At 41.4% G+C, this 12315-nt stretch overlaps 1 protein-coding gene and 1 non-coding gene across 2 annotated transcripts; one reads left to right on the top strand and one right to left on the bottom strand.

Moving 5' to 3' along the window:
* Positions 1 to 8534: 8534 nt before the first annotated feature.
* Positions 8535 to 9080, bottom strand: LOC120073420. The gene has a single exon (XM_039026272.1). It carries the CDS (start codon positions 9078 to 9080, stop codon positions 8535 to 8537), a length of 546 nt encoding a protein of 181 aa, XP_038882200.1.
* An 804-nt stretch (positions 9081 to 9884) lies between these two features.
* Positions 9885 to 9988, top strand: LOC120074863. The gene has a single exon (XR_005481140.1). It is a non-coding gene; the product is annotated as a small nucleolar RNA R71 (small nucleolar RNA).
* The last annotated feature ends 2327 nt before the right edge of the window (positions 9989 to 12315 follow it).

Below are 12315 nucleotides of genomic sequence, written 5' to 3'. Positions count from 1 at the left end.
CTGTACTAGGCGTCCTACTTGATGCAGCTTAGTTATTCTCTCAAATAATCTAAGTTAAAAATGCTTTTACCAATTGATCAAGTCGGCTTAAGTGTTTGAAATGAGATTTTGCATAAAGTATAAATGCATTCAACATGAACAAGAAATAAACAATGGCAAAAAATGTGATGGATCAAATATATGAATTTTATAAAGAAGCAAATTGTCTTTACAAAAAACAATATTCAATCAAATGAAATGAAAGTGATAAATGAGATGAAAGGAATTGAGTCAAGCCGTAGAGTACAATCTCTTGTATCTCTTTTGCTCAATTCTGTTTTGTACAATCACTTGTATAGAAAGAGGACGAAGTGTCTTTCTCAAGTTTGGCTTCCTCCGCTCCCTGACCGGCAGTGGTGGTGGTTCTCAACCCTTCTGATCATCTTGGCACCACAGCACAGCTTAAACTACGACTACACTAATTACAGAGAGTAAAGATCTTAATAATTTCTTAACCGAATAATTTTCTAACTACGAACTCTAGAGGGACTTCATCTATTTATAGGCGTTGGTCATGTCCACTTGGTGAATGGGCAAGCATTAAAGTCCATACCCTAGTCAGCATTAAAGTCCATGCCTTGGTCAGCCGCCTGACTCTCGGGAGCTTTTCAGACGCCACCTGCTGCTTGGAAGTTTTTCAGACGCCGCTTGCTGCAGGTGCCCATACTTACAAGTGGTGATGTGACACAATCAGCCTGGATCAATGAATCTTCTTTGCATTGAACTCCCTCTGACGCATGGCCCATGCGTTAGAGCTTTCCCTACGACACCTTCTTGATTATGCATTAGCTTTTTGTAAAGATCCTGCAATACAATGTGTTAGTGCCGCGATATTTAGTAATAAAACTTCTTTTGCATGAGTTTGCTAATGTTTGAATAAATCCATGCGTTTCTTCTAAAAATGAGGAGAATTTATCATTAAAAACCTTAGTTGTTCCAACTTAAGAGCAAAAATAACTTGTATTTCTACAAGTTATCACCACCCCCAAATTTGAACAATGCTTGTCCTCAAGCATTCCAAAATAATTCTTTGTTATCTCCTTTGTCTTAGTTGTGCAGAGTTTGCCTCTCATCATATTCAGTCATAAGTTGGAGACAAGAGTTTGAAAAATGCAACTCAAATTGACTCTTTTCTAAAAAGGATTAATGTTCAGTTTCAGATGTAGCAGGCCTTTTATCAACAACTTCTTTCGTTTCTCAAAACATTCTCGTTTTTTCTAAACCAACAATGTGTTAGATGTTCTTTTTAAGATAAATGTCGAATAAAAAGAAAAAAATTATGAATTCTCCTACCCATACGTTGTTCCAGGTATCCCACTTTCTTTTTGGCTTGCCCCCACGAGTGTCATGCGAGCATCCAACTACGGGTGAGAACCCTTCACAACTAAACTTATATCTAATATTCATGCATTTCAAGATATATTTTCTTCAGACCAGATAGAGGAGTTCTATGGGACGCATTGGTCTAGGAGACTTAACTTCATTTTGGCTTTCCCCCACGGGTGTCATGCGAGCATCCAACTACGGCTAAATTCCTTTTCCAACTTAACTCATGCCATTTTAAGGTTTTTCTTTTGAAGTAATGACAGAGGAATTTCGTTTAACATTTTTATTATTTTGTTCCATTTTATTTATGATGTACTCGTTTGATGCGTCTTAACTCGGATTTTCATCATCCCCAAATTTGGAGATGAGCTATACTCATCCCAAATTTGGAGACGAGCTAAATTCTCATTGTTAAAAGAGAAACAAAATTTCAAAAAGGCTTTGAGAGTCCGAAAGGAGTTTAAGACTTGAAGCTTGCACGCGTTAGAAAGTAAACTTAGTCTTTTTAGAGAAGTTCAGGCCTTGTTGATTTTCTTAACGTCTACTCTATACTTATAGATTTCTTATAGTTGATATCATTGAGGTCAGGCAATGCACAAGACTTAGAAAATATCTAAAGAACAAAAATAAAGTATGCTAAGGTCAAACGCAAGGAACGAAATGATAGGAATTTCTCATTTTCATAGATTCACAAGAAGCAAACAAAAAAAGTCAAGGAAATACAAAAAAACATCAATTAAATCAAAATACAAAAATAACCCGACACCCCAAAATTCTATTATGCTGGCGCGTCATCTCTGCATTTTTCTTCAAGGTCTTCATCCATAAAGCGCAGAGGGTTTCTAAAATGGGCAGGTAGTAGAGGTAGAGCAAACATTCCAACCAAGACCTAATTAATGTATTGCACTGAATAAATGAATTGGTCTTGCATTCTTCGTATATTTCAACTCTTCTAAGTCAGCGCTGCATTGAGGTGGTGTTGGTTCTTCATTTCTTCCAACTGGGTCTTCGAAATTTGCTGCGTTGCTCGATCCTAACCCAGTTGGTTCAAAGATTATTGGAGGAGGCACAAAATTGGGAATTGGACTTGGTGGGGGCGAAGGAAAAGAATAAGGGATGTCTTGATCTATATGAGTTGGTTCTTGGTGCGATTGATCAGGACTCCCTTCTGGCGGGGTCAATGGCGAGTCATGGATAGTAAGGTTGAGGCTTGGGCACGCTTCTTCTTCCATAAGTTCAAGCTCTGCTTCATACTTTTCATGCTCTAAAGCTTCATCGTTGTGTTCAACAATCTGGACGTGTCTTATTTTGGAGGCGCGTTTGGATGATCGAGGTTTGGCTTCCACTTCTTTGGTAGGTAAGGCAGGTTAAGCGGCGAACCGCAAAGTAGACGCCTTACTAACTTGATATCTATCAAACCATCGATCTCTTCATGATCATCCCCCAGAGGGATTCCCCCGTGTTCATACAATGCATAGATCAACCATGGGAAGTATAGTTGTCCTCGCGGTTTGGTCTTGATGGCCTTGATCTGATCCCTTATTATTCTTCTAACGTCTAAAGGGATGCATTGCATGATGCAATAGGTAGCCAGGACGCGTTCCTTTGACAGTGTTTCATCATGCGTTGTAGGCATGACGCTTATTTTGATCAGGTAGTACCATAGGTTCACGTCTGCAGTTAAGTTCCTAGAGGCTAGCGTCTTTGTTCCATTTCTAAATGTTTGCCAGTTTCTTCCAAGTTTGGCTACCGTGCTTAATGCATCTTCCAATTGACTGGCCGTTGGCTGCTCCAAGATGTGATTACCTTCCGCATCCGGATTACAACAATGTTGAACACTTCGTTGATCTTGTCGGCTGAGAAGCGCACTAATACCCCATCAACAAAGGCTGTGTTCTTCTCCATGTTAAACTCGTTGTTGTAGAACATGCGGACGAGGTTAGGCTAAATACGTGCGTACTCTTTGGCTTCCCTTGCCAATTCTCTCAATTCATTCTCTAATTCCCTTTGGAAAGCCGTCTTCCTTCACCCTTGCCTTGCAGGCTGGTAGTCTTCCAAGTCCTTCTCTAGTGCGTCGTGCCTTGAGCAAATCCCATGCATTGCATCCTCCGGACTGGATGCTGATTGCTCATCTTCTTCCTCCAATATTAATTTCCTTTTCCTGTCACTCTCTTTAATTTTAAAGGCCCTTCATTCGCATCGATTTGGCGTGATTGAGACGCGTCTCGGCCAATTCTCCCATCTTCTACTTCTCTATCTTTTTCTTCTAATTCTGCCTCTAGCATCATAGCATATCGCTCTGCTTCGTCCAACTCAAGTGATGTGTTAGGTGGGTCGGAACGCATCAATTGATTTTTCTTTTGGTCTTGATTGAGTCTCGCCAAAATGGCTTCGAATACTTCCTGCTCGTCCAGTCGAGCCAATTTAGCCAATTCTTCAGGGTTACGCTCTGGCGCAGGATTGTCAGAGGGGGTATGGGTAGAGTAAATAGAGGGGTGCCCACTGGGTATGAGGCATCCCAGGGGAGGATATGACGATGGGCAAATGCGGTGGTTGGCTAGATGCATCTGAGTCGACTGGGTAGATAGTTGCTAAAGGTTGGATTGAAAGTGGAGGCGGTGGATGCACGACTGGAGATAGNCGACTGGGTAGATAGTTGCTAAAGGTTGGATTGAAAGTGGAGGCGGTGGATGCACGACTGGAGATAGGGCATTGTGAAAGTAGGCTGGAAGTGGGTCATGCATTACACCCACTGGGGTTATGTTAGGAATGAATGGTGGTGGGGCAGGCTTGGTATAGGGCTTAGAGGCAGCCGTGGATGACGAACACTGCCTCGGTTTCGAAGGTGTTTTGGGCTTTGGCTTATGGGTAGTTTTGGGTTTTGGTTGAGGGGTCTTGGCCGAGAGAGTAGCGATGGCTTTGGAGGTTTTGGAATGGTGTTTTGTGGGTGTTGTGGTGGGCTTCGACGGCCATTGGGAGGAGAAGGATGTTGCTCCACCGTGCATGGGTTTGGATTGGACAGAGGGTTTGGAGGTTTTTTTAGGCTCGAGGGAGGTAAAAGCGAAACAGACGAGGAAGAGTAGGAACTTACCGGTGAGTTGTTCTCAAAGCTCATGGTCTGGATCTGACTATCTAAAGTAGACGACATTGTGGCCAGAGATAAGCTTGAGTAGATCGGAGGTGAGGGAAACGGAGAGGCTAGGGTTTTTTCTTTTTAGTTTCAGAGAGCTCGAGAGGAAAATGAGGAAGAAGAAAAAAAAATGAACCGTTCGATCGTTTTATAGGCTGAGAGAGGGTTAGTGGGCTGACGTCAGGCAGTGCCTGACGTCTGTAATAAATATGAAGCTGAAGGGATGTCTTGAGTTTCTAAGCACTCAAGTGCTTTTGTGTTCTCGAGACGCGTCCCTTCAACTGGGCCATGCGTTAGACTTGTGTCTAATGCGTCCATTATTCCCAACTCGATTAAGAAAACAAGTAAAAGCAGAAACAAAGAACAATCAATCTTGAAAACATAGGCAAACAAACAAACCAACAAACTTAAATGCATTATTAAAATACAAAATGCAAAAAGACAAGGATAGAGGAAGCGTCCTTGGAATATATGGCGATGCAAACGCAGGGATGCTTCGACGCGGGCCTCAGCTGGCTTCACGTAGTGCGAGAGATGACTTTTGACATTCCAGTCCATCTTCAAAGTATGGCTTTACTCTTTGGCCATTTACTTTGAATGCGTTGGTGCCATTCTCTCGTGTTNATACAAAATGCAAAAAGACAAGGATAGAGGAAGCGTCCTTGGAATATATGGCGATGCAAACGCAGGGATGCTTCGACGCGGGCCTCAGCTGGCTTTGTGTAGTGCGAGAGATGATTTTTGGCATTCCAGTCCATCTTCAAAGTATGGCTTTACTCTTTGGCCATTTACTTTGAATGCGTTGGTGCCATTCTCTCGTGTTAATTCCACTGCTCCATATGGAAAGATTGTCTTAATGATAAAGGGTCCTGACCACCTGGATTTTTACTTTCTTGGAAACAAACGCAAACGTCAATTGAACAATAGAACTTTTTGGCCAACAACAAGTTCTTTCTTACTGATGTGTTGGTCATGCCAACGCTTTGTCTTCTCTTTGTATAGCTTGTTGTTCTCATACGTGTTCAATCGTTACTCCTCGAGCTCATTGAGTTGAAGTTTGCGTTGAGCGCCCGTGACGTCCAAGTTCATGTTTAGCTTCTTAACTGCCCAAAACGCCTTGTGCTCCAACTCTAAAGGTAAGTGACAAGCTTTTCCAAATACAAGAAAGTATGGATACATACCTATAGGGGTTTTGTAAGCAGTCCTGTAGGCCCAGAGCGCTTCATCCAGCCTTTGTGCCCAGTCCTTCCACATTGCATTGACAACCTTCTCCAAGATAGATTTGATTTCTCGATTGGATACTTCCGCTTGACCGTTTGTTTGTGGGTGGTAGGCAGTAGCGATCTTGTGCCTAACATTATATTTTGCAAGTAATTTAGAAATGATGTGATTAATGAAGTGCGTACCTTCGTCGCTTATCAGGGCTCTTGACGTTCCAAATTGCATGAAAATGTTCCTGGTAAGAAACTTGGAAACAGTAGACACATCATTCCTAGCACAGGCTACTGCTTCTACCCATTTTGACACATAATCTACTGCAAGCAGGATATACTGTTGGCTACAGGATAAGGGAAAAGGTCCCACAAAATCAATACCTCAAACATCAAATAGCTCAACTTCGAGAATATTGTTCAAGGGCATGGCGTCCCTTGAAGAAATATTCTCGGTGCGTTGGCAGAGTTCACAATTACGAACAAATTCCCTCGCGTCTTTGAAGAGGGTGGGCCAGAAGTATCTACTTTGAAGGATCTTCGCAGTAGTCCTCTGCCCACAAAAATTCCCTCCGTAAGGAGAGTTATGGCACTCAGTTAAGATGTGTTATGTCTCCTACTCCGGAACGCATCGACGCATTATGGAGTCAGGACCTTGCTTATAGAGAAACGGTTCATCCCAAAAGTAAAATCTGCTGTCATGCCCTAACCGTTTCTTTTGCTAAGAGTTGAAGTTCCCAGGGAATTGCTTGGTGGTTAAATAATTGCCTATGTCTGCATACCAAGGTTCCCTGCCTTCAACTCTGAACAGGCTTTCATCAGGGAAATGTGTCCTTGATTTCACTTTCTTGATCTTGCATTTCTTGATTTTCTAGCCTGGACAGGTGGTCAGCCACCTGATTCTCTGTTCTCTTTCTGTCCTGAATATCTATATCAAATTCCTGTAGCAATAGCACCCATCTTATCAATCTTGGCTTCGCATCCTTTTTACTCATTAGGAATTTTATGGCTGAGTGATCGGTATATATGGTGGCTGATGCACCAACTAAGTAAGATCGAAAATTTTCCATGCCAAACAATACAACCAACATTTCTTTTTCAGTGGTGGTGTAGTGTTCCTGAGAGTCATTTAGTGTTCTGGACGCATAAGAGATGGGATGTATCAAATTACCCTTTTTCTGCCCTAACATTATTCCTACTGCCACATCACTTGAGTCGCTCCTGAGAATAAAATGCTGCATCCAGTCTGGTGCTATTAGTACCGAAGCTGTTGTCAATGCACACTTCAAGGTCTCAAACGTGTCAGTGCAATCTTCATTAAAATCGTAGGGCCGGTTCGCCTCTAGTAATGCACTCAGAGGTCGCGCAGTTTGAAAGAATCCTCTGATGAACCTTCTATAGAAGCCAGCATGCCCTAGAAAACTTCGTAAAATTTTAACATTTGTTGGTGGTGGAAGTTTTGCTATGACATCTATCTTGGCTTCATCTACTTCCAACCCAGCCTTGGATACTTTGTGGCCTAAGACAATTCCTTCAGTCACCATGAAGTGACATTTTTTCCAATTCAATACAAGATTTGTTTTCTTGCATTGAGCGAGGACGGCCTCCAAATTATCTAGGCATAAGTGGAATGAGTCTCCAAAGACTGAGAAATCGTCCATGAAGACTTTAACGGTCTTTTCTAAGAAGTCGGAGAAGATAGCCATCATACACCTTTGAAATGTCCCCAATGCATTACACAGCCCAAAGGGCATGCGTCTGAATGCAAATGTTCCAAAGGGACAGATAAACGTTGTCTTCTCCAGATCTTATGGATCAATCAAAATCTGGTTATAACCAAAGTATCCATCAAGAAAGCAGTAAAATTCTTTGCCCGCAAGTCTGTCAAGCATTTGATCGATGAAAGGAAGGGGGAAGTGGTCTTTCTTAGTTGTTGCATTGAGCTTCCTGTAATTCATACAGATGTGCCAGCCCGTGACAGTCCTTGAAGGTATGAGCTCATTATTGCTGTTGACTATCACAGTTGTTCCCCTTTTCTTGGGAACGCATTGGACTGGACTTACCCAACTACTGTCGGATATAGGATAAATAGCTCCCGTGTCCAACCATTTTAAAATTTCCTTCTTGGCCACTTCTTTCATTATGGGGTTCAGCCTTCTTTGAGGCTCGATTGACCCCGACTTCCCTTCTTCCAGCCTAATCTTATGCATGCAATAAGATGGACTAATGCCATGGATATCTGCAAGCGTCCAGCCTATTGCACGCTTGTGCTTTTTCAGCATCTGCAAGAGAGAGTACTCGTTAGGCTCTGTAAGAGTTGTGGAAATAATTACATGTAAAGTGTTGTTGGTTCCAAGGAATGCGTATTTCAGGTGACTAGGTAACTGTTTTAACTCGAGTTCTGGTGGTTCCTCAACTGATGGACGCATTGGTTTTGTCTGCCGCTCACTCAGACTTGGTGGCTTTAATTCTTTCAGGTTCTCCAATGCGAGGACCTCGCATACATGGGTCTCTTCTTCAGGCAACTCAATACTGTTTAGTTGACAATCTTCACTATTTGGGAATTTCAATGCGTTGAGCACATTGAACTTCACCTCTTGATTATCTATGCGCATAATTAATTTTCCTTTATACACGTCAATTAAAACGTTCCCAGTAGCTAAGAAGGGGCATCCAAGGATAATTGGTATCTCCCTATATGCTTCATAGTCTAAGATAATAAAGTCTTCTGGGAATATGAAGATGTCAACCTTTACCAAAATGTCTTCAATCTATCCTTCTAGGTATTTAATTGTTCTGTCAACAAGCTGAAGAGTAATAGAAGTGGGTTATGCTTCGCCAATTCCCAGTTTCTTAAAAATTGAAAGTGGCATGAGATTAACACTAGCTCCCAAATCGCACAATGCATGACCCATATCCAATCCTCCTATCGAGCAAGGAACTGTGAAGCTCCCAGAGCCCTTCTGCTTCTTTGGTAGACTATTGCTTACTAACGCGTTCCACTCCTGCGTTAGCGCGATTACTTCCTTCTCACTGACTCTTCTTTTCTTCGTCAAAATGTCCTTAAAAAATTTGACATATGTTGGCATCTGCTCCAAGGCCTCTATAAGTGGAATGTTGATATGCAACTGCCTTAGGAGCTCAAGAAAGCGCTTGAATTGTTGTTCATCATTCTTCTTCATCAGACGCCTAGGGAATGGTGCATTTAACGGCACCTCAGGCTTTCCCGCGTTAGACGTACTAGGTTCTAAATGGCTTGTAGTCTCAGGCGTTCTTTCTTCTTGATCCATTGAACGTGTGATGCGTTCTTTCGAAGGACTGCTGTTTCTTGGATTCATTATTCTTTCTTCAAGAGCTTTTCCACTTCGTGACATTGCTCCTTCCCATTGTTGTTCCTAGGTGTTTCAGTATTGCTAGGTAGAACTCCAGGCTGCCTGCTTTTCAACTCGTTCACTATCTGCCCTACCTGGATTTCCAGGTTTCTGATAGACGACGCCTGGCTTTTCAACAATGCGTCATTCTGGGCTATGTATTCCTTCAATAGGTTCTAAAGCGGAGATCCTGAGCTCGACGCCTGCCCTCCTCTATTAAAGGGTTGTTGATGTGGCTGATGCGTTTGTTGAAATGCAGGCGGTGGTCCATTCCTTTGCTGTTGGTTCGCCCTTGGGTGGTGCTTCTGATGATTTCCTCCTGTCCAAGAAAAATTCGGATGGTTTCTCCATCCAAGATTATATGTATTGGAAAATGGTTTGTTTTTTATGAAGCATACTGACTGCAGGTTTTGTGGACATTCAACATAGGAGTGAGGATCTCCACAGCCCACACAGCTAACCATAGGCTACCCGAACGCTTCTACCTGATTCACCTTCTGCTGATTTGATGTGTTTCCTAGCGTTATGTTTTGCAAAAGGCTAGTCATCGTAGCCACTTAAGCAGAAAATGTGGCTATTACGTTGGCATCGATAGAATTAACGTTCTGAGATCTCTTCTTCCTGTCAGTTCTTCCATCGTACGTATCGTCCACCCATTCCATGTTGTGTTTAGCAATGCAGTCTAATATCTCTTTAGTCTCAGTGTAAGATTTGTCCATAAGTCTACCAGTCGCGGCTGTGTCTGCTGCCATCTACGATGCTCTATTCAATCCTCAGTAAAACGTATCCATTTGGATAGTTAGAGGTAGTCCATGGTTTGGGAAATTCTTGACCAATCCCTTAAAACGCTCCCATGCGACGCTTAAGGTTTCAGCTTCTTCTTGTACAAAATTTATAATCTCTCGACGCCTTCTCGCGTTGGTGGTAGGTGGGACGTATTTTTGCATAAATGTTTCCACCAACTTCTCCCAGGTGGTGATTTCACCAGGCTTCAGTGAGCTCACCCATTGTTTTGTGTCATCACGCAAAGAATAGGGGAACAAAGACAGCCTGATCGCCTCTGGGGTGATTCCAAGAATTACAAATGAATTACACATTTCCAGGAAACGCTTCATGTGGGCGTTAGGATCTTCACCACGACCACCCCCAAATTGTCCAGCAGTCTGAAGCATTTGAAGCCTTACAGATTTCATCTCGAACCTGGTCCCATCTGGCGTTAGATAGGTGATTCCTGGAGAGAAATCATACAGTACAGGAGACGCGTACTCTCTCATAGAACGCGTGCTGCTATTCGTCATTAGGATTGGATTCTGTGCAGCATGAGCTAGTTGCTGATTTGCCTATTCTTCCACCATTGCTCGCTGTCTGTTCTGTTGTCTGAGAAATTGCTGCCTCAACCTTCGACGATGGTTAGATCGGTTCCTACGCCAAAAGGTCCTTTCAATCTCGGGGTCGTATATGAGTTCAGAAGTGCTCTCCCTGCTCACAAATATTCACAAGCTTAGGCTTAGCTTGTAATACTCCCTCAACTGAAGTGTTCCTACAACAGATACAAACGAAATTTCTAGTTAGTCTTGTTTTTGAATCCCCGACAATAGCATAAAAAACTTGTTCGTTGCTATCATAATTCGTTCTAGGAGTGTATTGTATAAAATAAATTGGAAGAATAAGTTCTAAGTATAAGTGATGTGTTGATGCTTTGATGCATTTAAGTATTTGTAACGCATTAATGTGTTAGAGAGATGCAACAGAACACACAACACTTCTTCTAATGACTTTCAAGTTTTCCTAAACCAAACCAAAGTATAAATCTAATTTAGGCTCCTGGAAAGTCCAGGGTCGAACTCAAAGATTCAGTTAAACAAACGCAGACCTTGCATTGTATCTATTGTAGGGGTTTTCCTAAATATATGAAGAGAAATGTGTTATTTACACTAAGTGTTATGCCTGTGCAAGATGATACAAAAGAGTTGAGTAGTGAGTGATGAATCATGCGAGAATGGAGTTTAATGTAAGTGAAATGTGTCGATCTAAGATGAGTGTATACAAATCAGATTGTGATGTGGATGAGATGGGATGATTTGCTTATCTTTTGTTTATGCGTTAGACTTTATTCAACACTTCTCAATGCGAATAACAAGCAAAACCTATCTCTAGGATGCATGTGTCTAACACAGAATACAATAGACACCAATAAGTCTATCTCTAGCTATACTAGGCGTCTTACTTGATGCAGCTTAGTTATTCTCTCGAATAATCTAAGTTAAAGATGCTTTTACCAATTGATCAAGTCGGCTTAAGTGTTTGAAATGAGATTTTGCATAAAGTATAAATGCATTCAACATGAACAAGAAATAAACAATGGCAAAAAATGTGATGGATCAAATATATGAATTTTATAAAGAAGCAAATTGTCTTTACAAAAAACAATATTCAATCAAATGAAACGAAAGTGATAAATGAGATGAAAGGAACTGAGTCAAGCCGCAAATACAATCTCTTGTATCTCTTTGGCTCAATTCTGTTGTGTACAATCATTTGTATAGGAAGACGACTACACTAATTACAGAGAGTAAGGATCCTGATAATTTCTAAACTGAATAATTTTCTAACTACGAACTCTTGAAGGACTTCATCTATTTATAGGCATTGGTCATGTCCACTTAGTGAATGGGCAGCATTAAAGTCCATACCCTGGTCAGCATTAAAGTCCATGCCCTGGTCAGCCGCCTGACTCTTGGGAGCTTTACAGATGCCGCCTGCTGCTTGGAAGCTTTTCAGACGCCGCCTGCTACAAGTGCCCATACTTGCAAGTGTTGATGTGACACAAACAGCCTGGATCAATGAATCTCTCTGCGTTGAACTCCCTCCAACGCATGGCCCATGCTTTAGAGTTTTCCTTGCGGCACCTTCTTGATTATGCGATAGCTTTTTGTAAAGATCCTGCAATACAATGTGTTAGTGCCGCGATATTTAGTAATAAAACTTCTTTCGCATGAGTTTGCTAATGTTTGAATAAATCCATGCGTTTCTTCTAAAAATGAGGAGAATTTATCATTAAAAACCTTAGTTGTTCCAACTTAAGAGCAAAAACAACTTGTATTTCTACAAGTTATCAGTTATATTTGATATAACATATAATTTAATATATATTATATGATAAGATAGTTATCATATATATATATATATATCAAATGATTTATTAATATAAATTATTTTGTATTTAATATATTAATTT

Source organism: Benincasa hispida, chromosome 3 (assembly GCF_009727055.1).
Source record: "Benincasa hispida cultivar B227 chromosome 3, ASM972705v1, whole genome shotgun sequence".
NCBI lineage: Eukaryota > Viridiplantae > Streptophyta > Magnoliopsida > Cucurbitales > Cucurbitaceae > Benincasa > Benincasa hispida.
The sequence above is the reverse complement of the archived record's forward strand: the minus strand, read 5'-3'. Positions and strand labels throughout refer to the sequence as shown.